Raw genomic sequence first — 26,146 nt, 5'->3', positions numbered from 1 at the left:
TTTGAAACAGTTATTATTCAGTGTAGGAACCAGAAAGTTACAGTACATTTCATGATCAATAAGGTGGATATGTACCTACATTGTACATATGCTGCCAAATGTAGTATGTTTTGCACTTGGTTATAAAAACTCACCAAACTCGTTGCTTGTTTTTCAATGGTTATTTCTGTTGTCCAGTTTGTTTTTTTTTGTGTGGTCTTTTTTCTACAAAAAGTCAATCAGTTTTGTAAGGTTAAATATTCTAAATATATTTAATGGTTATCAACAGAATGAAAGATGTACCGGATAAAGTTGTAAGGTGGAATTTTTGTTGGTTAGACCCTTTATCTGCATTTTTCATATTAGCCGCTAGAGGGCGGTACTGCACTAGACACTGCGGCGTCTCTGCGCAAGTCACGGCCTGATTGGTGGAGGGAAATTTTGAAACGGGCGACTCGGTTTCTTTGTTCCTGCGACCAGACTGCGGTAGTTAGCAGCAGTTTTAGCGTAATTTTAGCCTCTAGATCGTGAAAATAGGCAAGACTACGTGATGATATCGCGATCGGAGAGTATAAAGTCCTCCTTCAGGCGGCGGAGAAGCCTGGTGGCCGAAGCGGACGAGCAGGCCAGCCCGGCGGTGGTGAGGAAGGCTTCCCTCCGCCGGCGTCCCTCCCTCGCCTCGCTGAAGGAGCTTCGGCAGAGCGTCCGGGTCAAGCTGGACGATCACAAGAGAAGACACAGAAGCCTGGTGGAAATCGGCAGCGATGAGGACATACCAGAGTCTCCACAGGACCAGAACACCACGGGGTAGGCGATCGGAACATGTTTATACACATGTAGTACCCCCCCTCCCCCCATATAACGTTACATGTTTTGCGATGCCCAGGATTTATTTTCTGAATCTTACATAATTAATTCTGGTTTGTTGTGTTCTTCCGATAAATTAATTACAGTCCGATAGATTAGTCTCTTTGGAACAACATGTTTTTCTTTATACATGTACCAAAAAACCACGCCCTAATGTTGGGTAAATATTCAAGCAGATGTAGGGTGGAATATGATATAACAGTCAGGGATTCTCTAGCTTTCAGTCTAATATATTTCACAGCCCTGATATCATGGCGAAGTGAAGCAGATTTTTTTCATTGCTTTGAATCCATATCTGCTTGGAGATTAGTGGTACATGTAACATTAAAACTAATTAGTATTATTTGCCCTCATATCAAGAGATACTATGATATTGCTTTGATATTTTCCATAATACATCTCATGTTCCAGTATCAGACCGAGGTTTGTGCGTCGGCCGTCCCTGAGAAGCCTGAAAGCCAGTCTACCCTACAACCTGCGCCAGCTGCGCCGCCAGCCCAGCCTGGTGGAAGCCGTGGACGAGAAGGCCAGTCCCGTGGTCGCGGCCTCAGCCAAAGTCCGCAGAAGGCCGTCCTTCAAGATGATCCGTAACCAGCTCGCAGAGCGCGGTGTCGGAAGGGAGCTGTCAGGGCTGAAACGGAAAGCGAGTAGCGTTGTACGAGCAGCCACCAACTCACTCGGAGCTCTGCCAAATGTATGTATCATACTGTATACTCATTGTAAACTCTCAGTGCGACAAGTTTAAGAGAGACAAAAATTCCTCACAAAAATTATTAATTGTGCAGTATCTAAGTACTGGAAATGAGAATTTACTAAGTAGTCATGTTTGTGTACACATAGTAGTAAACAACTCTCTATATATTTATGTATTTGCTAGGACTTCAACCATGTAAATAAATTGTATTTCTGAAGATAATTGGATTTTATTGTTTCTCCCAGAAATTCAACATAACTAGTAACCAGAAGCGTCAGCGGTTAGTCGACACGTGTGATGTTTCCTCGCCGGACACAGAAGTCGGTTATCGTTACAGGTGAGTGGGACAAACTCATCATTATTTATATAATATTTGTGCTGAAGTTCAGTTAGTTTTAGTCTAGAGGAGTTTTTGAAGGCCAGGCTTCCACCAAGCCAACTGAATTTCATTACAAGATTAACTCTTGTTACTTTACAGGGTATTAAACAACATTTTAGTTTAAACTTTTTGAGGTTTGCTCCCTTTCTAGACTTAGACTGTATGTACAGGTATATTTTACACTGTTACAGTGTGTCAGCAAGTTTGTGCATGGTTGAAAATGTCATGTTATATGTATATAAATGTATGATGGTGGAAACGTAATTTGGAGATGGTGGAAGAGACAGGCACGGTGGCGGTGAGTTGTCAGAAAACCGTGTTCTTCCCAAAATGACGTTGTTTTTCCTCGAATCTTACTGTTTCCTGACCCCCCACTGACCTCCTGACCCCAGTCTCCTAACTCAACCCCTAACCAGGACCATAAGGAACCCCTCTCCCTTCACCCCCGTCCGGCAAAGTAGTACGGCCCAGCGACGATCAGCACGCCAGCGCGCTCGCAACCGGTCACGCTTGTCAGCCTCGGGCAGTCCTGCATCTCTATTGGCCACTCCTGATGGACCTCTAACACCAATGAGGTTTGTTTGTTTGTTCATTATTTTGTTTATCAACAGTAACATACAATCGATGCCAAGAAAACAGTTACACAAGCAACTGGATATGATTTTTGAAACAATAGTGCAAAATGCAAGATTACATGTTGAGAGATTGTTGACCAATGCATATTTTATGATGTGCAATACCAGGATGATCCAGCAGGAGGCGCTGTCCAACAGGGCGTGTTACATCAAGTTTGACAGCCCCGGGAAGGACCTGGACCTCACCTTCAACAGGACTATCTCTAACGTCTCCACGGAGCTCAGCAGACCAGACGACCCCAAAGGTGAGTTTAGTAAACTCCATGGAGGTTTAGATGCTAGTATATAGGGACTTGTAGCCCGGGATCCAGTTATGTTGAGCTCCTGTCAAACAGTCAAACTGCTTATAGCAAGGGCATCAAAGGTTCGAGCAAACTGATGCTGAACGTGTCTGGATTTCAGGCTACGAAGCACTGTAATTTTGAGTGAAACTTTAATTCATGGAAAGTGTTTCAACTGTTTGTTGTATCTTTGGGCTTGCAAGTGAAAAACACTGAATATGTCAAACTTTACAGTACAATGAATTGATTGCTTTACTTCAATTTTTACATGGACTAGCTTTTTTTGAATGCATTTTTAGAAATTTATATTCATTTTTTTTACATTTTCAGCCATTTCCCTGGATGATGCTGTGATTTGTAACCTGATGACCAAGCTCAGCTCAAAAGTGTCCGTCAAAGAGAACTGAGATGACTGCATCAGGGACAGTACACTGTGTTGTCTGTCCTGTCCATCTTCTACAATATCTTCTGTCTTTGGGACACTCCTGATGTCATAGCTGTTTCTGTATCCATATCTGTATAGTCCATATAACCTCCCTTCTGTGTAACACACCAGCTTCTGTATCTGTATAGCTGGTATAACCGCCCTTCGGCATAACACACCAGCTTCTGTATCTGTATAGCCAATATATATAACCTACCTTTGGTGTAACCAACTTTGAATCTGTATCTGTATAGCTGGTATTAAATCTCGCTTCAGCGTACATGTAACATGTAAAGATTTGAGAGGTCTAGTGTCCATGCTTTTTGTCAAACATTTTCCTTTTTTCTCTCCTCATTTTATTCCCCTTTAAAAAAATCAAGAAACAGCAAATGATTTTGTTGTCGCATATAAAAAGTCTTCAACAACTAAACCATTGCTGTTCAAGCTTGCTCTGTTCCAATCTGTTCCACTTGATTTAATTAATTGCTTAACTGCCAATCGTGAATGTGTTGTTTTATGGATGTTTATGTTGCCTCTTGCTAAATGCTGCCTGATAGTTTGGATTTTCCAAACGATGCAAAGATAACAAATAATAGTGGCTAAGATTCGCTTACTTTCAATGCCATATCAGCTGGATTTGAGTCTTGTACTAATCATGCAAATGTATTTGTAGCTACAATTGTGGCATCATTTGTAGTACAAGGAAAAATTAATATGAAACTTTCCGGTGGAAGAAGTGTTGCTAACCGATGTCTTTCTATAAAGGTTTTATTTTTGTAACAGTTACTCATTTGTATTTATCATTAACTTCTCATAGTTAACATTTTATCTAAGGTAATTGTAATACTTTTTTTTTCATCATGAACTCAACAAAGATGCCATTATTATCCTATAGCTTATATACTACACAGTCCAGAATACTAATAATTGGATATCCAGGTAAAATTGACATAAGATAAATATAGGATATACTAATTCTATAGCCAGACTGAATAGTCAAAACAACATTAAAGATAAACATCGTAAAAGCAATACATGTATATAACACACTTTCAAAATGCACTTTGTCTTAAAGACTGATGTTTTAATCATTTTGCATTTGAGCCGTGAAAAAGTTGTGGATTGTATTTTTACAATGTAAACAGAAGGTCCCACAAAGTAATTAGATTATGAAGAAAATGTTTCCTTATTTTTTGCATCCGGAAAGACTTTCTGTCTCATTTGAGTCTTTTGGCATATTTTTAAGCCTAACATTTTAAAACTGTACTCTATACTACATAAGCCAGAAAGACACATTGTGTAAATGTCCGAGGTCTTTCATCATAGGTGTTTGACTACAAGTATGTACTCTGTAGTAATAGATGTAAAACTCATTGTTTGAACACCATTTCTCCACTCAATGCTGACTCCCAGAGTGCCACATATACAGTTCTTGTATTTTTCTACCATGACAGATTTAACAAATCTATGAATAAAGTCTTATTACTGCATATTTTTGATCCATGTTCTTTTATTTTTGTTGTTCAAACCACTTTTCTCACATCCCACTTTTAGGTGGGAAAATACCTTTGAACAGATTCTTAAAATAGAATGACGCAGCACTTTTGTTTGACCAAGCCTTCTTCTTTATTTACCTTTGTACAAAGGACTTGTTTACTTACTACTGACTCTAATCCAAAGTTGACAAACATAGCTGAGGAGCAAACTGCGGTCGATATTTTGGTGGCGAGGAAAAGTCATAGGTACAAGTGACAGATTTTGAGGTTGAAAAGTACAGTACTAGTGAAGCAGAAACTGTGAGAAACATTGTCACCTCAAATGGCACTGGAAGAATCTGCAACAAAAAGAAGACAAGTGGAAACAAGTATGGAAAGTACGGAACCAGCTGAAGTAGCGAGCCAGGACAGTGCGACCAAAGTTCAGATGGCATTTGGACATGACTTACCTGACGGAGCGGCTATGTCAGAGGATATGGACGATACTAAAGAAGAAGCAAGAATCTTACAGTCTGATGAACATGGACAGGGCTTTGACAATTCGGTGCCAAGGGAAGAAACTGTTCAAGGTCCTGAATCTCCTTATGTTAAATCTACCAAACAGGACAGGAAGAAAACTGCAGAAAGAAGTCCACATGGGAAAAATTCCAGTTTCAAGTCTCGCTTTTGTGTGCTGTTATGACGACCATTGTATCATTTCATTTGTTTTGAATGCAAAACTTAAATATTACCAAACTTGAAAAATTCCATTGGGACTGGCACCAAGAGGATCTAGAGTAAGTACTGTATTTTAATATATTTCATTTGATAGTATTCTGTCATGAAGAAGCAATGTGTATACAATAGTGTATAGCAATGTCCAGATGGTGTCATCTCTAAAAATAGCAGTGTGCTTAGTGTTCAAACCTACTGTATTCTCTGATGTGCCATATTTACTTATGGTGTTCGTATATTTGCAAGTAGATAATCTTTCTAATTTACCTGAAACTTTTTCTTTTCCAGGTTTCCAGTTCAGAAGCAATGTTTCCGTCCTCAAATTTACCCTGGTCACCAGTGGACAGTTCGTTACCCTGAATGATAGTGACTTTCCCCAGCATGCTTTGCATCTCCCAGCATTCTCAGGAAGGAGCAGTTGAAATCAAGATCTTCAAGAAGCAGATATTGCCTTACTCTGTAAAGTCTTTATGTCATGCTAAGACTTAACTTTATACTATTATAGACACTTTGGTGGAAAGGTATGTTTCAAAGTCTGAAGTGCTACATAGTAAGATACCCCGATTTAAGGTGAACAATGTTTCATAATACATTTTACATAAAGACAAATCTAGAGAAAAGGACAAATAGATTACCATTTCCTTGTAAGAACAATTGTTTATTGGTTGTTAAAAAGTAACAGTTTTGAAATACAAACTAATCTGAAACCAGTTAAAAGTTATCTAAACATACCAAATCAGTAAGATGACTAGAAATAACACAAAACTAACTCAAAATTAAGATTTCAGACAGAAGTATCAAAACAAGAAACTTTGCGTCCGACTTGATATTACTCTGCAGGGAAAATCAGTGAATTAAATATTGCAAAGGAGACTTTCACATCTTTACTTACATATGTAGCACATAGCATGTCTTGTTGCTGTATGAATCGCAATGCTCTAAAAAAAATACTAATATTTGTGATTTCATCATATGTCGACCTACTATTGGCTCCACTTCTGAGGACTTGCCAAAATACAGTTAACTTTCTCCCTGCTGCCTAACCCAATAACTTATGCAAATGTGGTGCCAAAAGGCTACATTAGCAGGTGGAAGGTTATCTACTTGATGCTGTTGTTGAGATATTGCACAAAGATGTTGGCTAGTTTGGAGGTGTCGTCTACAGGGTGCATCTTGGTGTAGGTTATAAACTGTCTGCGATGTCTCCTCAGTTCTGGGGCACTCACAACGTGGCTCAGGTAGATGTACACTTTTGTTAAGGAAAAAAATTACTACACTAGAGAGGTAACATTTGCAAAGCAAATGCATAATGTTTACCTACGCATATGATCTGCTCTGTTAATATTCTTACTCAAACACATTTATATATGGTGACAGGAGTCTAAATCCCTCCTGCTATAAAATTGCAACATGATGTGACCCAACACCAGTTACTATGGTGACAGACATCTGGTTCAGTTCATTGAACTTATTTGTTTGGAGAAGAAGAGGAACAAGAAACAGCAAAAACATAACAGCTTATGGTTTTACATTCCAGGGCTAAAAACTCATTTTAGGAATAGAAGTAGAGGAAGGATATTTTGTCTGCAGCTCCTGGTATGTGGATGTAGTCTCCTGGTACAGCAGTCTTCTGGGCATCTAGTAAGGTCTGAAACAGAGCAGAGTTGGACTTTGTGTGTACAATGTATGTGTACAAAGTAAGCAAGTACATGTGTGTGTGTGTGTGTGTACATGTATATATTGTGTATGTATATGTGTATGTGTAGATATACTTAAAAATAATTTAGTGATTTCTTTTTCAAGTTTTGAATAAACATAACATTAGCGTCAAAGTAGGACTAGTCTATACAAGAACAAGTGACAACATCCTTACATTAACAACCTCCTGTGTGATCTTGTCCAGCTCATGTAGGAAGTTGGTAGATGACAGAGGTTGCTGTAGACAAATATAAGGTATAACATCATTTTACAACAGTTGAAACGTACAAAACATACTGCAAGGATCCAAATATTCCTGAGTGGCAAACTGTTCTCTTAGCAAGGACAAACTCTCCTGGCATATCATCTGTCTATTTGGCCAATTTCTACTCTTTCCAGTCGCTTCCCAAAGCCTGGTAGAGGCTAAGATATTCCAACTCTTTCATTCATGCTCTCATGATCAGTCATGGTGGAAGAGAGAGAATTATATATTTCATAGAGGTTTAAAGATCCAGTGTTACAATTTCATTTAGACTTCATACTAGGTACTAACGTTATATTGTATTATAGACAATACAATACTTACAGTTTGTGTGGAGAGGTTAGGAGGAGGGGCTTTCCTGTGGAAGATGGCATCACAGATATCCTGACAGGGCAGCTCATCTCCTGTCTGTATGGTGAAGAGCGGTGAGTCCCAACGGTTCCTGGATTCAGGGGGTTCGAATCTCATCACGAGACCGTCAAATCTGAACAAAAACATTATTGAAAAGTTAGAAGGTAAATATAAGAAACTTAGATACATGTAGTAACAGCTTGCTCCTTGGCATAAAAACTAAATTTCAATACCGTAAAGTATTTTCATTTGCATATACATGTATTTATGTATCATGATTGAGACGATTATTTTACTTGGTACAGTTCAGTAGTACAGTATAAGTCTCTGAACTACTAGTAAGATCGCAAATTAAAACTGACATTTCCTGTGTGTACTGTTCTGATGGCTCTCTCTCCTGGTTCCATTGTGAGGCTACAGGCGGGTTGGTGTCACAGTGGATCTGAAAACAACAGGAAGGTAAATAAGACAGTATACTTGGCTCCGAACCCAAGGTGTCACACAATTATTGTACTATGAAAAAATACAGGGTAACAGAAAACAAAAGGCTTCAAAATAGGCAAGAGGTTATAATGCAGGGATCTTTAGAAAAAGGGAAATTCTTGGCTTACCACACAGTGTGGTGTCTGAAGAAGTTTGATCAGACAGAACAGCTCATATCTGTAACCTGCAGAAAGGGATGGTCACAAAATGAGAGTAAATCCGACTCGCCATCTGGAACATAGCAAAAATAGAGCCTGAAATGAAATGTCTACAGTCATGTCAGTATGAAGATATGTTGACTCACCTTTTATGTAGTTTAAGGAATCTAAAATCACAACTGTTTCCTTGGTAAGTTTCCTGCAAATGAGAAAACACGTTTAACTAATGATAATAACAAAACAAAACCTCTGTAACTGTTAGTCAATAAGATCATGTAGTTTACACACATTTTTTTTTACTAAAATAATATACATGTACAGAAAGTCTGCTTTTTATATAATAGTCAGAGTGATGACTTGTGGCCCAGTGGTTAGTGTGTGTGACCCACTGAGAACCAAAAGGTCCTGGGTTCAAATCCCTCGATACTTACTTCTCTGTGGCAGACTTAAGCTTAGCCCTGGCATCTTTTTCTTGTCTGGAATCTAAAAATAAAATCGCAAAAACGTTAGTATCATACTTCAGACATTATCATACTCATAGTGAAATGCAGTACTAGTGCCGCAAAGGTACGAAAGTAACGTGTTCCTTACTGGGCGCCCAGTACGGAAACCGTGGAGAAAACAGCGTCGATACTCGGGGCCCAGTTCTGAAGAAAGCTCTAAACTGGAATTCCAGTTCGGAACGGCGTTATTCCAGTACTGAAGCTTCGTCAGAACTGGAAGTTCAGAACTGAATCTTGTTTCGGAACTCGTTTTCCAGACCTGAACGCCCGTCGGTACTCGGACCCCAGTACTGTGTTGCGTCCCGGCTACAGGAAGGCTGGTTCAACTGGTCATTCAGTACTGGTTACCCAGTTCGGAGGTCATTCAGTACTGGAAAGCCGAGTGTCGATGTACCTAAGTAACGGGTTCCGTACTGGATTGACCAGTAAAAAGTGACTCTACAGTACTGGAAGCCGAGTTTTCAAATTATTTCCGAACTGGGCTTCCTGTTCTCACGTTCTAATTGTACTGGGATGTTCCAGTACTGAATACGATATGTCTCATTACAGTAGTAGAAGTAGCCTTGCTGACATCACCAACGTATAAACTAGTATTGGTCTATAACTGGTCGATGTGCCGATCTTCAACAGCCCGCTCTTCGTTGTTAGCCGCCTCAGTTTCTCTCGTCTCCCGTAGACGCTTCCTGTAGGTATTCTCGTTGTCCTCCGGCAGCCGTGTTCGCCTTATGTTGCGGCGGCCGTCCGGCAGCTTGCCCGGCTTTACTACCGCCCGGCAGCGCTTGTAAGCACAGGCGCTAGGCCACCGAGTTTTTGTTGAGATCTAACAATACATGTAACGTTACATTGTTTTGTAAACCATTAAATAAAATCCTTATTATTGTTTCGCGCATGTTAGAACATACACTGTGTCTACTCATTCAGCCCGTTGCCATCACAATACAGTGGTCCGTTGAAATATTCCCAAAAATCATACAGTCACATAACACATAACACCGTGAACACGGCCCGTTGAAAGGTTCCCTAGAATCATACGTACACTGAACACGGTCACAAACTGATGAGGATTCCAAAGAACCATACGAACAGATACCGAAGTCTCCCGAAGATTGCCGAGAGCCGAACAGCGACTTCCGAACGCTTCATCTTGGTTAGGTACTTAGTTACTAGTCATCTTTTTGAAGTTATCACCGCTAGCGCTAGCCCCGGCTTGGGGTTCTATCGAGTCGAGCAGCGGTTTTGCGAACGCATTCGAGTTTGCGAAACCTGTTCTATTCCCGTCGGCCTTTGCGCTACCCTGAACGCCAATGTAACAGCTGAGTAATGAGTGTGCTTTTTATTGTATGATTCAGCGGACCAAGTACCCAGCAGTATGTATTATATATGTATGGTTCATTGTACAGAGAATTCTAGGGAAATTTTTCAACGGACCGTGTTCACGGTGTTATGCGATGAGTGTATGACTCTCGGGAATCTTTCGACGGACAGTGTTCACGGTGTTATGTGTTGAGTTCATGACTCTTCGGATCCTTTCAACGGACCGTGTTCATAGTGTTTGTGTTCAGTGTATGATTATCGGGAATCTTAAGCTTGTACGGAGTGCACAGTATGCGAGTGTTCATAAAACAAAGCAACAGCGATCTCAACAAAAACTCGGTGGCCTATCGCCCATGTTGTAAGCCGGGCTATACTCACGCCAAAGCCGCTCCGCGTTTTCCAGTACGGAAGGAACGTTCAGTTCTCGGTTTCCAGAACTGATTCAGAGTTTTCCAGTTCTGAAGTCGCCTCAGATCTGGACGCCCAGTTCTGACAGAACTTCCGAACTGGAAGTTCAGTTCGGAAGGCACCTTCAGTACTGAACACCGAGTACTGAGGGAGGAACCCGTTACTTAGGTACTTTTGCACTAGTGCCCCCCTCCCCACCGCCACGAGTACCATACCTGCATACACGGCGTTTTTGTCGATTCCAACACTTTCGTCGCTTACGACGTGCACGGGCCGATCGGTCGTACTTTCGACGTGCTTTCTTAGCTCTTCAACTCGCCTACTTTTTCCGCTACAAGGGATGCCGCATAAAACTACAAGCGGCATGGTGAAAACTGCCACACTCAGCTGAGCAACCTGCACTTCTCATATATTCCGCTAGAGGCACTATTGTACGTTTCCTGGTAATAATGACCTTTGACCTTATCCTTTTTTTCTCGACATTAATGTAAACATTTCACTCGGCGTTAGATATCCTCGTGTGGCGCGAGTAAAATAAAATGGGAGGAACTGGGTGTTGTTTTTACGTTTAAACAGCAACTTTTGGCGTCACTTGAAACCGCAAAAGATGACGAAAATCCAGAGTTCACACTATGAAGAGCTTTCGTTGTTCACACAAAGAAAACAAAACAACGCAGTTGAGTTCTCATGTTTTTACGTGTGCAGCACGTGGATAGAACGTTTAAATTCACTGGCTCTGGGAACGGTGGCTGAGGAGTTACCGAAATGCCAACAAGGTAAGCAAGCCTTTTATGATGTTATAATCAGCAGCTAAGTAACAGCTAGTATAACATTTAGGACGTCGTGTTTTGAACTCCTTTAATTGTGATTGAGTGCTAAGATTTAGCTGCAGTTGATTGGTCTAGTAAAAGTATATTATGGCAAGGTATCACTGCTTTGTAATTTCCATGGTGCAGTCAAGGTCAAAAATATGACTCACGACAAATAGTAGCTGCTTTAACGTTAGTAATGTAACGTTAAGTACAGTCCCCTCACTCAGTAAATTGTCCAATGATAGATTGTTTCATTACCATTACCATTCATCATTAAAAACAACCCCCACACCAAGCCTGCAGATGGTATGCTCCTCGCATGGAGTTAATTTCATTTACGTTTGCAACCCAATCTCCCCTGCTAAATTTCTAATTGGTACGTTCCGCCATAATCATCTCATTTCCGAACATGACAGGTCCTTCCCTGGTCACGTGACCTGATCACATGACCTGATGCCGTCTCTCCTTGCCTCCCGACCACAGCTGGGCGAGCGACGGTCTCCGCAAGTCAGCTGAGCATCCTCCCAGCTCCCCGCAACACGCACAGGTACATCCTCCATTCCCCTCTCTCCCTCCTAGCTTAATGAATGGTATGGAAATTTGGTGGTAATCCTTTGGTAATGTGAGTGAAGCAAATTGAAAGGAAATGATGCTGTGTGAATTTTTAGCACTGGTGGCAGGTGTGCCTGGAGTTGGTCCGCTGCACTTCTATAAGTGATCTGTCAAGTGTAGCTGGCACGGTTTACTGATTACATGTTTCATGTCTGTCCAAATGGGCCCAGAGGCAGAGCCACTATCTGACTGTTTGGAGTGCTCTTATCTCTTCGGCTAAAAATGTTGGTACAAGTCCTTCTCTTAGGACATACCAGTTTAATTTGATGGTTCTTGAATTGGTTTCAAAAACAACTTACAGCAAAAATGGCAGACTGCAGGAAAATTGAGCTGTTTAATCTGACCTAGCCTGTGGTTTGAATAATTGATATGAAGAATGTCCATTCAGCTATTTACGTCTGTATGACACTGGCCACCTTACAGAAGAGGCTGGAGCACTCCAAACATTTCTTTTGTCTGAATTCTAGGCACCACTAATGCAATTTCATGGTTCTTGCAGCTTCATATTTTCTGATGTAAAATTCACTGCCAGTGTGCCATTTAGGATAATAAGTAAACCGGCCCCAAATGCTGATGTTTTGATACCAGGATTTTAAAAAATTCCTTGTCTAGTTCCATCTACACATGTATCAATAGATTAAAAGTCATGATATATGTATACTAATTGCTTGCCATTTGTATACAATAACTAATATTTGCACTTCCTCTTTGCTTTTATATTTTGACACCACATTACTTGGCAGACTTGTGCCTCTAATTTATTTCACGATCAAGTTGAAGAAGGTAATTGTTATACCCCAGCCAGGCTGTCTGCCAAAGTGTTTAATCAAAAGCTTTCCGCTTTGGCACCATCTCAGTTTTCTTTAGAAACGACTAGGCCAATTGTTGAGGCCAAAGTACTCGGTGGAAAATTTGTGCTGGAAAATGTCAGGCTGTGTAGGCTGAACTGATGGCTGCGATGGTATCACACCGCTGTTCTGATGGTATCATACCGCTGTCAAACATTACAACTGTCAAGATGGCTTCCAGAGTAGCAGTTACCAACTGATATGGCCTGAGACTGATGGAGTTTCCAGCATTATACATTTTGTGACAGAATGGAGAGATCACGGGTTTGATCCTAGATACACTTGGACAGATTCAGTGACCTTGGAATATGCATACCCCTGGAATATTACATGGCTTTTCTTCAGTTTGAAGGTCAGATAACACATTTAGACAAGGTCAAACTTCTCTTGTGTTCTTAAATGTCTAAGTGATTAAGTAAGAGTAATTAAATGTCTGAGTGGCCATTTTGTTTGGTTTGATAAATGAGGTACCAAACACTGAAGTACAACATCTATACTACATGTACATCTTAGTTATAAAATGCTTAAAGACAACATCACAAAGTTACATGTACATGTATTTTGTCAGAGTAGGTTTTAACTTAATACCTTTTAGTTACAGTTAACATTGCCTTTTCCCTATTCACGTAATACATTCAGGCACCAACATCACACACTATATTTCGTTTATTATGACAAAAAAAATAATTTCATTTGTTAACAATTTTGATACCTAAATGGTTGTATCATGCTTTAAGAACCAAAAAAGCAGACAAGATTTCTTCCTTTTTTTTCCTGTCCTTGTAGAAACCTGGGAAACATAAGGGATCCCAAAAACCCAATGAGCCAACATGATTTAGCGTTGGCCTTAAGTAGTTATTGATCAAAAGCTGCCATAATGGAAGCTCGCCGCGGATGAAGCGCAGATCGGAAATCGATGCGTCCGGCAAGCGTGGGCGGGGACGAGCCCTCTTTGATCTCGGAGCACCGGCGTAATGTTCTGCCCCGAATTTAATAACAGCGTTCCTATGAATATTTCAGTCCAAAAGCTCTTTGCACTTCAAATAAACTGAAGCAAGGGTAGAGAATAATGTCACGGACTCTGGCTTCAATATTTCTTGCTAAGACTCTGGACGAGACTTGGAGGAAAAAACGCCATAATGCATTGATCATCCCGGGGTTTGTACGTGTTCTAAATATCTGGCCGAGGCGCAGGTCTGATAATGAAATTGTGAACGGTGATGGTCATGAATTTGTACAGCCAACTGCTGCTTCTTGTTTCCTGTTTCATCCAGCCATTTCATGAGTAAATGGACAGAGGCTGTGCTGCAGACACAACCTGGTTGTTAAAAACCACCCTATTGTGTAAAGCCTCGAAAAATAGCCCAAACTCTAATTCTACATTGTCAACTTTTACAGATATTGAGAAATTTTCTTTTATGTTTCATCCAGCCATTTCATGACTTAGACAATGGCTGCACTGCATCCAGAACCCATTGTTAAAAACCTCTAAAAATATCCAGAATTTTCTTCAAACTTTCATCCTACAGTGTTAACATCTACTACAGATATCGAGAAATTTTCCTTGTATTTCATCCAGCCATTTCATGAAAACTTTATTAGCATTGACAGACCGCGACCGCGAAAATCTGAATTATCGCTAATTTACAATACAATATTGAAATTCACTGAGGATTAAAAACCTTACAGAAACATTCAGTTATAATGACATCATGTACAAATTACAGAAATCAAATTATAGATATACATAGTATGTATTAATTTTTAGTACAGATGTTTAGAAATTTTCATTCTTCAGTGTTGACTTTTACTTCAAATATTGAGGAATTTTTCCTGTACAAATACATGTATATCAGCTTTAACTTGAAGATAGCTATTTCATTCATTCTTTATTTCAGGTAAAAACCCATATAACACATGTACAGTACATCATTGAAATAATACAAAAACTCTACAGACATACAAATAAAACAGGAAGAAACCTAAAAGCATAAATGGTAGGTCTTCCGAAAGAATGAATTCCTGTAAAAGGCATCGGAATATATTAAGCGACGGATTGTTGCGTTGTTGGAGGAAAATAACCTTTTTAGAACCTATTATGAAATAAAGTTAATTTTCCTATTTTGCTAAATTCTATTACCTGATATAGATGTCAAGCGCTAATAAGATTCTGTCATGATGAGTCTCTTCAAACATCAGATTCTACAATGACATCATTTAGAGCGACAAAATTTCCGATAGAAGCAATTCTCAACTGTTACCCTTTTATGACTATGAATATGTTGAACTCTGAGCCTCTAAATGCCACCTGTGCTGCAGTAAAATGCCAGATGACGACAAAGTTTTCCCTGAACACAATGTTTCATTGCCTCAAGAGCTCTGCGATGCCATTATTGGATAAAGTAGTGTTTATGGTAGAGAAAATATCATGATCTTCGCTGGTGAAATATTACCTAGCAAGGTCCATGGGAGTTGGAAAAGCTTCTAGTAATAAAGACTGAGGGACTGTGTTTCATGGTGGAAATCATGTTATTTTCAGACGCCATGGATTGATGATTTCCACGACCATGGAATTCACCACTTCTATTTCACTATAGCGTGAAGGGGTTTTGACTCTGGATATAGAATTTTCTTCTTACACAACCATAGAGTTTCTCACCTGCTTACGTTTCGATGTCTATCAGACACCTTCCTCAGAGCTTCTGACTGGAGTTCTGCAACTCGCCGCTATTTAACGCCAATGTAGGTGGCACTTTTGCGGCGAGAATGCAATCCCAAACGTGGCTGAGCTTGTATCCCCCCTCGTCCCGGTTCATCACTGGGGTTGACTTCCTTATCCAGACTGCTTCTTTACAAGCTCAGCCACGTTTGGGATTGCATTCTCGCCGCAAAAGCGCCACCTACATTGGCGTTAAATAGTGGCGAGTTGCAGAACTCCAGTCAGAAGCTCTGAGGAAGGTGTCTGATAGACATCGAAACGTAAGCAGGTGATAAAACTCTATGGTTGTGTAAGAAGAAAATTCTATATCCTAAGTATCTTCCAACCTGATGAAATTATTTACGGGGGTTTTGACTCTGGTTTTAAATGCCCTCATTTTAAATAGCAGAATCTATTACCAGGCTAATTATATTAATAATTATATAAAATGTTTGCAGCTGTACTGGAATCCTTACCACTAAAAGTGACAACTTTCAGGGCCGAGAACTCTGGTTTTAAGATGATAAAATCCCTTGACAGTATTGACGTTCTCAACTTATATAAGTCATGAATTTCAAGTCCATGAAATTTGTCAATTCATGTGTACTGACATGTACCATGAAAATCAGCACGACTTGGTATGGTGTGTATGCCAACATCTTTATGTTCACAAAAATTATAGACGTAATTTACAGACTGGATGTCAAACGCACAGAAGAGACAGTTTGTCTTTGCTGTCAAACTTAAAGAATGAGTCTCTACAGGGCAGCATCTCAAATGGACTGTCCCAAACTGTAAAATATGCTGACCTTTCACCCTTCAAATGCCTTTGGAAAGTCTTTAACAAGGCTCCTGTGATTGCGTTGAAAAGAGAACATGTTTCCATCAGCTTTTGTGTGTGTATTAATGTCTCTATATTTCATCTCATGTGCTTTCACAAATATTTTCCCCACGTGTATATAAAATGCTATTTAGCAAGCTGCAAACTGCACACCAGAGACAGTTTAGCCTTAACTACACCCTTCTGTCTGACTTAAGGATTTAGAATGGCATGAAGTGATGTCTTAAATCAACTGTCAGACTGTGAAATGTGCTGAACCTTGACCCTTCAATGACATAATGACTGGCAATAGAATGACAAACATGTCGTTTTAAAAACCCACAAGAGCAGTGTGTATCCCCAGTAGGACTTACAGAATGGAAAACAAAACATTTATTCAATGGAGATACATTTCCTTTAGGTAATAGCAAAATGTTACTAAGTAATATACAAGCAAATGTAATGTAAGTATATAATAATAATTTTTAATAATAAAAATTACATAATACTTCATAAATGAAATTTGCTGGTCTTTAATACTGTTAATATGTACAATTCTTACAATTCTATGACAGAGACTTATAAATGTTTCTCAAGTTTGCATCTGTCTTGCGTTGAAGCATTAAGTCCAAGTTTACCACACAAGAAAGTTTTTTTTACCAAGTCCATTTGTATGTTTCTTAACAACATCAAGGGGGTGAAGTCTGCCATCTCTGATCGTTAGAGAAGTTGAGACTAGCCCCTTCAATCAAAAACCACACATCTTTAACAACCCCCCTTCACAACACAGTACCATTAACTCAAGCTATCCACCCACATGGAAGTGCCACAGGATTTCCACACCAGAAGACTAATTTGCGACACATTTTCAGCATCTCAAAGATTGATGACGAGCTGGAAGGCAGAGCAGCTGTAATTGCTGTCTGATGCACTCCTCTTGTCTGTTCTGGGAAGCATTAGCAAAATCAAAATTCTCCAGGTCCAACCCTAAACTACGGGATGTTGAAATAAATGGTACACGTGAGGCAAGAATGTCATACTTCTTTTGACCTACATATGTCATCTCACATTCTGGCATACATAATGGTTTATGACAAAATAGGAGAGAATGTATATTGGGTGAAGTGATATCGATTGTTTGAATATATTGGATGATGGCAAGTGAGAGTCACGTGTTATACTGAGAAACCTACTGTGAATTATGAAACTTTTGCAACAGTTTTATTTTACATCTTTTACAGTGTTTTAGAATTGTGATTGAAAAAAATCATACAAGGAAGACATATTCACAGAAATTTACATGTATGTTGGAGAGATTACCACAAAAAATGTCAAAATAAAGCCACCGCTAATAACGATTTTTCAGTAAATATATTCCATGACAGTAGTGGTCCATACCGGTTCACTAGACTTGGATCCGGACTTGAAAGAATTTTTAGGTTTAAGTAAAAAAAAACCTAAAAGTAAAAAACCAAGTCCGGACTTATTACCATAAAAGATCATTTCACATACCCCTTTTCTTTCCAAACCACCTAAAACCTTCCGTAGATTGCAAAATCTTTGCTGCAAAATGAAGAAAACATTGCCATCGGGCATCGTCAAGTACCGGCCTCCATGTTATGTGGCCAAAGTTTCACCCAGACAACATTGCAAGGTTGCCAACATGCAATTTTGTATATGCCATGGGTTTAGGTCCGGACTCACAAGTCTGGAAGTGAACCTAAACCTCTGGACTTGAATCCGGACCTGAACCTAAATGTGGGTTTAGGTATGCACCACTACATGACAGAAACCATTTCAAACCCTGATGAATTCTGTCAGTACAGGATTTAGGCATCAGCAGCATGACTTCTCTAAGCCTTAGGGTAGAGGAGGAAATTTGCAGGGTTGTCAGCTTCAGTTTTCCCTTGATTGGTTCTCATCTCAGTCTTTCCCCCATGTGTAGCCCTAGAGGGTCTGGATGGGGGTTTTGAATAAAGTTCAATTCTAAAGATTGTCATCATCTGAAACTTTTTAAAGAAAATCTTGTTTCTTATGCTAGTCTCAGTTTTTTAAAACTTTTAAGAAAAACATATTTCATAAACAGCTCTTTATAATTATAATTCATGAGTGTGCAAATGGCATTCATCCATGGTGCTGTGAAATTGGCTGACAGTCCTAAATGTTCCTCATGTCACCACATGTGGGACATCAGGACCAGGGTTCAGACCTGGGTCAGGGTCAGAGTTTCCACCCACACTATCCCATGGTGCATTGTAAAAGGCCATCCATCAACATTTGTGGTAAAAGATGGCATTTTGTTGCTATTTGTCGTTGAAAACTGTTTATAATGGTTAATGAAATCTTCCTCCCAAATACATACTCAAACAGGCTTGCACACACATGCACACACACAGTGACACAAACACACATATACAAACACATGTAGAATGATGTTAAATACCTCAATTTGACTCCCCCCATAGGACATCTTGTGCAAGTCTCCTCCCCCTACCATCTCATCTACAAGCATCTGAATACAAGGTAAGCATTGCTTTTATTTGCTTGATAATTCCGTTGTTATTATTTTACTAAGGCCATGTTGATTTTATTATATGGATGACATCCTATGGGAACTCCAAAACTGATGCGAGCGTGCGAATAAAAAAAAAGTGTTGCAAAAAAAAAAAGTTGCCTTCATTATGAAATCTACGTGGTCATGAAGGCTGAACAAATGACACAGAAGTATGGTGTGGCGAATAATCTACTCTTCAAATTCATTTCTTTACAATTTCGTCTTTTTTCGTTTGATTTTGGCATTCTACGACATTGGTGTAGTTTTTACTTACTTTTTTGTAACTTACGGTATATTTTTGCTCATTTTGCAACTGTTTTGTACGATTTACAGTATGGTTGAAAACTTTTTTTTTTGGAAACGGCCGAAAATTCATGCGCGCGCGGATGTCATCCATATAATCAAATCAACATGGCCTAATGTAGGAAAGTAAGAAATATATTAACAGCATGTATTTTGGGCTGGAAACAGTGTTCTATGGTATCAAAAAAAGCTTGCATGTTGATACTGTTGTGCCTGTCCTTGGTGCTGAACCTATGGTGTTGTTATTCTCTTACTGTAGTGTTTGCATTTCAACTGATTTTCCATTGACAAGACAGGAAATATCATGATTGCCATTCTATTCAATGGAAATTCCATCGAAACATTTGTATTTTTTTCATGTTGTGAAGGAGATTTCAGACTTGAAGAATATATTTCTGCCAGTGATGTTTCAGGTCGATATGCTGGGAGATTTTGACTTGATGAACCTTGGGCCACACCAATTTAATTTTTCTAATTTTCAAAAAAAGAAAAGATTCTGGTTCTGAATCAACTCAATCATGCTCACATTTTGAAAAGCCTGTATAGGAATACATGCTTTTCACATACATGTACCTCATGTTGGGTTAGAGTAGTTGTAGGCATTCGTCGGTCCTGCAAGGCCATGAAATTCCTTCATCTACACCCTGTACTTATTCTTGTTTTTGCGCTTAAATTCTGATGTGAATATCTGTTTATGTATATCATGTCTGTTAAACACACAAACATGCTGCTGTACTCAATGTACTTGCCAACACCTGGTAGCCAGGATTCCTATCATTATGATAATCATGACGACGTCAATGAGAAGCCTCTATAACCATTGAGTAAACCACACACTGACCCCAGGTTTAAGTTGTTCTGGCCTAATTGGAGCTACACGCCTGGGCAGGGTGTCCTTGGGCATGATTAGATTTCCGCTGATATTGACAGACTTATTATCCCCCCACAGAATAACTGGCAAATTTTCTGTGGCAACTTGTCACGAGTTTTAGTAGCGTGTACGGTCAAATTGCCTCGCGGTATGGCTAGAGAGGATCAAGCGGTCACGGGTTTGATTCCTGGCATTTCTAGATGGAAAGGCATTTTCTTTACTTCACTCAGATGTGAATTGGTATTTGACTTCTGTTCGGGAAGTAGAAGGTGGTGGAAGGAGAGGGATGGGCTCTACCCTCCAATGCTACATGTCCTAGATACAGATTGCCACTACAAGCTCAAAAAGGCTTCCGGACTGACCCGTATACCTTCAACTTTGAAATTCATGGGTCAATGTTTAGAGACCCTACTTCTAATTCTAAGGCCACAGCAAGTAAATTTTATGAATGGCATCCTCTAGAGACTCCAAATCTAATGCGATAGAGCGAAAACAAAACAAAGCAGGCCAAAAAAAAACCCCAAGATTCCTTCATTTTCAATTTTGGACATCATAAACCTTGTTAAACAAGAAATGATATCTGTATTAATATTGTGCTAGTTTTACTGTCAACTATTACAACATCCATTGTCACAGACATCTTTGCCCATTTTCGGCATGTTGACCACTGTGAGAGGGCAACAAAATTCCATTTATTATTCCAAACCAGACAAAAATCAATGCACGCGCTGATGTCATCCATAAAAATTACTTGCTGTGGCCTAACCAAGAATGTTAAGAGATTGAATCCTGACTTTTCTTACTATTTGACTTGAAGCTTTGCATAATGCCAGGAGTTAAATGTGCACAGGTTACATGGAGCAGTTCATATCCATCCACCCCTACATTCATGCCAAACTTCATGTGGGTGTGGCAGGCCAAATCCAGTGAGCCCTACCCAGAATATATGCAGGAATATTCTTGCCAGGGGTGTATTTTACCCTCCTACACTGGCTATAGAACACAGATACATGCAGGGAAGATTAGCTTTTCAGTAAGCTAAGCTAAAGTTGATGCATGTAATTTTTATTGACGTCACACAGTGACCATTGCTGTGTCAGCCTGGCATGCTTCAGACACTAAATCAGAATCTGGCAAAGGTAATCAGATTACAGTAACAAAATCTGCTCTCTCCAATAGAGTCAGCTTAGGACAAATTCAATCAGACTCCAGTGGGGATCAAGCACAGGTTGCCAAGGCTAGATCATTTGGCTTCGGAGATACTCAATAAAGTATTCAATAAACTTTCAAAACTAAATGTAGTCAGACTCACATTTATCTGCACATTAGTGTCTAATTCAGAAAAGAGGAGAGTAACTAGAGTTAACTTTATATATATTTAAATTACAGAGTATATTCTTAAACTACAGAGTGAAAAATTGTTGACTGATGGAAGTTCTAATTTTTTTAGACTCTGGACAATCTCTAAGTACTGAATTTAAAAGCATCAGAACATTGACTGTAAGTGTTAGTGTATTGCTCTGCTTAGATTTGCATAGATTAACATTAGTCTACCTACAGATGATATGATATGTAGAACCTTTGAAACAACCCCTCTAGATTTGGAACTCCCACAAAAATTCTTCTATAAAATATCGACCAAATGGTGATGAAACATTAGCATTTTGAAAGTATTTAGTCTCTCAGATATTCAAGATTTGGGCGATATTCCAGATATTAAAAAACCAACAACCTCACCTTTAGTAGATTCAGAACCTTTGCATCGGTCCCCAACCCCACACTGCGTGGGCTGAGATTTCTATGCCGCCCTGATCAAATATTCATTGATATCTTGTCCCTTTTCACCCGGCAGCCATTTTGATGTGACAGATGTGATGGGTTCCATCCTGTGCAGGAAATAAGGTACCCTGGGCTGCCATCATTCTCATGTTGAAGTGTAGTAAAACTCTATCATCAGCAAGGTGTAGCCCTAAATCTGCAAGTGTCATCTTTTGGCACATTGATGTTGCCCAGGAAAAAAGGGTAAAATAATAGAGCTCAGTGTGATTGCAAGTTGCAACCATACCCTGAGTGAATTTTTGGTTTTGCATTGCATAAAAACATCATTCTCATGTTGAAATGTAATAAAAGTCTATCATCAGCAAGGTGTAGCCCTAAATCTGCAAGTGTCATCTTTTGGCACTTTGATATTGCCCAGGAAAAAAAGGTAATCTTCTTAAAGGTCCTCAGTGTGATTGCAACCATACCCTGAGTGAATTTTTGGGTTATTTCTTAATATTGCATTGCATAATAAACAATATTCAGAGATTGACATTATAGCAGCTTTTTTGCACCATACAAATTTGGAGAAAGGCTACCAATTTGTTTACATCTAGCATTTATTTATTGGTACCACCTAAAAATAAGGGTACCAGGGCATGGGATGTTTTTGCATGAATGGAAATGCAGGGAAATGATGTTGCAAATGTGTTGAAATTTGTCTATGATTTAGTATAAATGTCAGTAACATGAAGATTTTGTTATGCAGAATATTTTCCAACTTGCTAACAAAATTCTTTGAAACCCATTTCCCAAACAGGTAAAGTTCTACATTCTTTAGATGTAAACTCCCACACTGTATCACAGATATTGTTTCCACATGATCATCTTGCAGGCTATGCCATAGCCAGCATTTTGGCAGAGCGTACTGCGCTTGCAGGAAACCTGGATTCATCAAAATTTTTTGTTAGATATTTGCTCAACATTGCACCAGAATTTTGTCTGTTCCAAACGATATCTTTTCCAATACAACACTTGAAAACTATAGACAGGACATAATCCTTAAATATGCAAAAAAAGAACTTTAACAAGAATTGCTATCCACAATACATTACAGCTCAGTTGCAGTAAGTTCTTCCAACGTGCTGCCACAGCTCGGAGTAACTAATTAGCATTCAACTCCTATGTTTATCTGCCCTTTGCCTGATCTTGAAACAGATCTGTAATCAGTGCACAGATTATCTCCAGCCTCGTGTATCTCTGGGAAAACGTAATTAGTGAACCGCAGCTTGATTGCTCATACATTCAGTAAATGACGCTCCTTGTCAGGCCTACCTGCATACATATATGCAGGTTAGTGAAGGTATCTCAGAGTGATATTGACCTGTACCTAACCGGCAGTGGCCCGTTTTAAAATCTGAGCCCACTACACTAGAATCTTTAGGCCATACCAATTTGATATGCTGGTTTATATATTTTTGCAGGAAATCAAGGAAGCAGGTGCAAAAAAATAGGTTCGGGGATCCTGAATCTGACAACCGAGAATTAACTTGGACTGTGGCCTTATGTAAAAGACTTAAACTTTGTTAAAACATTTAAAAGAATAATTTTTTCCAGTCCCTTAGACTGTTCCTCAGTACACTGTAATCATGTACAGTCAAATTCTGAAAAGCTTTCTTGTCTTGTTCAATATTATATATTTCAATCATTGAATAAAATACAATCTGTATCTGTATATATAGCTAGTATAACCGCCCTTCAACGTAACACACCAGCTTCAGTTTACTTAGATATCTAAATACAATAATAAGATTTCTTTTGGCAAAAATTCCAATTGTTTGGGCTAAAAATTCCAAACAGACTGACATCAGCCAAAAATATATATTTCATTTTACTTAACAATGAGTGAAATGTTGCCATCCAGATTGTTAAATCAATTTTCATAGCCCAGGTATTACATACATGTACATAACACCTGCTTCCTTGCTTTCCCCTCAAAAAAAGTCTTCAATCTTAATCCAAGAATCGATACTTCAACTTTATCTGGCCTTGCCCACTTGACTGCTGATTATTTCTCCTTTCCTCGGTTGTAATCAGCAAAGTTATTAGGAAAACCGATTTTCCTGGGAGTGTGAGGAGATTAATCATAACTGTGTCAGTCCGGAGTACGTGATTCATAGCCTCCTGTGCAGGCTTTCTAGCTGGCAGCTTTTTTTAGTGCAGCTAGAGTTTCTTTTTCTTAGATAGCTCTATCAGAGGGAGGGCTATTTTTGTAGCCTCTACCAGGCTTGAGGGCGTGGCTGGACATAGTAGAAATTGGCCAAATAGAGAGATAACACGCCGAGGGAGTTTGCCGGCAAACTGTAAACTGGATGGCTAAACTCTCTCGGCGTGTTACATGTATCTCTCTATTTGGCCAATTTCTACTATGTCCAGCCACTCCCTCAAGCCTGGTAGAGGCTACTATTTTTGTACAAAGGGCTAAGTTCTAAGTGGGTAGATACAGCCCTGCCCCTAATCTAGTAGCCTAGTAGAAACAAACATTGCCTGCTAGAAAGTCTGCACAGGAGGCTAAGTGCTTGAGGCCTCCTCCCGGTGTTTTGTGTAACCTCCCAGGGGACATGCAGTGGTGAATAATGACATGAAGTAGTGATTAATGACATGGTATGGTTATAATGCATCTTGATGGGTGTAACAAATCATCTGCACACCTGCAAGGCGCCGTGTGTAAGGCCACTGTGACACTTATTTTATTCCTTGGTCCTCGGATTGTTGGAAGGAATCAATAAAGCAGGCAGGATGAAAAAAAGGCAGGAATTTCTGTAATAGACCTGAACCACTGGCCACTAAGTTACTAACTTAAAGTTAAAGCACTTTTTCAAGCCAGGGATTTTAAAATCTAAATTCATGATTTACACATTAAAATGCAGTGAGAGCAAGAAAGACACAGAATATCAGACTTAATTAAACTTCTAATTATTTAGTTACATGCTACAGCATAATAGCAAATGATCATAGTATAGGGCTTGAAATATCCACTATCAAATCTTTTGTAACACAAGTCATGTTTTCCGTGCTAGACTTATTGGGGATGCTAGGTTTCTTGGAGCACAAGTTATACAAAGCAAACCTTTTTAAAGTTTACAACAGCCCAGCTTTTGGCTTCAGAAAAACCTGCTAAAAAAGGATTTCGAACCCTTCAATAAAGAAACTGTAGTTAGATATAAAAACATACAGTACCATCATGTGTAATTGATTAAAGCAAGGTATACGACCCCCTAGGGCTATTCAATAACACTGTCAACGTAACATGACGTCATGACTACATTGTATATTTGCTGGGCTGTTCACACCTTCGCCCTCAGTGAATCCCTTCTTCATTAAGCCTTGATAAAGATACTGGCTTCATCATGAAAGAAACATTCCATGAGACACGTATTGTGTGAAGGGCAGGTCTATAGGGAACTGTGTGTTCAAGTACAGTCTGTTCATTTCCGTGCTATCCCCAACACAGAGTGAACAGCACACTTGCAATATAGATCCAATTACAGATTTGGTAGTCCAGTGTGTTATCATATGTAGTCGTCTCATAACTGTAGAAAACATGCCATGTCCTTGGAGTGTTGCTTTGAAGTTTATTGAAAACATTCTTCACCGTTTGCCCAGGGCAAGAAAATACATTTTGCACTACCGGCTCAATATATATGTCCCGAACATAACATAAAAGAGATTGCAGCCATGATTTTTATTGCATAGGAGTTTTTGTTTCTTGCATGATGTATTGTTTTTATGCATACATGTACATGTACATGTTATATTCTATTTTGTGCATTTTATGCAACATGCCTGTCCTTGGTGCTAAACACCATCCAGACACAGGTGAACATGCCTGTCCTTGGTGCTGACACTATCCACACAGATAAACACACCTGTCCTTGGTGCTGAACACTATCCACACAAATGTAAACATGCCTGTCCATGGTGCTGAACACCACCCGCACACATGTGAACATGCCTGTCCATGGTGCTGAACACCACCCACACAAATGTGAACATGCCTGTCCTTGGTGCTGAACATCATCCACACACAGGTGAACATGCTTGTCCTTGATGCTGAACACTATGTACACACAAGTGAACATGCTTGTCCTTGGTGCTGAACACTATCTGCACAGAAGTGAACATGCCTGTCCCTGGTGCTGAACACCATCCACACATAGGTGA

At 39.5% G+C, this 26,146-nt stretch overlaps 3 protein-coding genes across 3 annotated transcripts in view; 2 read left to right on the top strand and 1 right to left on the bottom strand.

Moving 5' to 3' along the window:
* Window positions 1–374: 374 nt before the first annotated feature.
* Window positions 375–3,602, top strand: LOC109468603. Its single transcript, XM_019766914.1, has 6 exons — window positions 375–786; window positions 1,258–1,540; window positions 1,786–1,877; window positions 2,336–2,494; window positions 2,663–2,799; window positions 3,166–3,602. Exons 1-6 carry the CDS (start codon window positions 530–532, stop codon window positions 3,240–3,242), a joined length of 1,005 nt encoding a protein of 334 aa, XP_019622473.1. The 5' UTR covers window positions 375–529; the 3' UTR covers window positions 3,243–3,602.
* A 2,585-nt stretch (window positions 3,603–6,187) lies between these two features.
* LOC109468620 (protein KTI12 homolog) lies at window positions 6,188–11,074 on the bottom strand. Its single transcript, XM_019766934.1, has 9 exons — window positions 10,862–11,074; window positions 8,853–8,904; window positions 8,568–8,620; window positions 8,392–8,447; window positions 8,143–8,222; window positions 7,754–7,913; window positions 7,343–7,405; window positions 7,049–7,117; window positions 6,188–6,713 (listed from the first exon to the last, which is right to left on the bottom strand). The coding sequence occupies exons 1-9, from the start codon at window positions 11,010–11,012 to the stop codon at window positions 6,570–6,572; spliced, it is 828 nt and encodes a 275-aa protein (XP_019622493.1). The 5' UTR covers window positions 11,013–11,074; the 3' UTR covers window positions 6,188–6,569.
* Window positions 11,075–11,376: 302 nt separating this feature from the next.
* The window catches only part of LOC109468581 (synaptic vesicle glycoprotein 2C-like), a 48,912-nt gene continuing 34,142 nt past the window's right edge, over window positions 11,377–26,146 (top strand). The window contains exons 1-3 of the mRNA XM_019766873.1: window positions 11,377–11,422; window positions 11,875–12,005; window positions 18,902–18,959. The gene's annotated coding sequence lies outside the window, so the exon portion shown is untranslated. The remainder of the gene's footprint in view (window positions 11,423–11,874; window positions 12,006–18,901; window positions 18,960–26,146) is intronic.

The sequence above is a fragment of the Branchiostoma belcheri genome, unplaced genomic scaffold (assembly GCF_001625305.1).
Source record: "Branchiostoma belcheri isolate BF01 breed outbred unplaced genomic scaffold, Haploidv18h27 scaffold2, whole genome shotgun sequence".
Taxonomy (NCBI): Eukaryota; Metazoa; Chordata; class Leptocardii; order Amphioxiformes; family Branchiostomatidae; genus Branchiostoma; species Branchiostoma belcheri.
The sequence above is the reverse complement of the archived record's forward strand: the minus strand, read 5'-3'. Positions and strand labels throughout refer to the sequence as shown.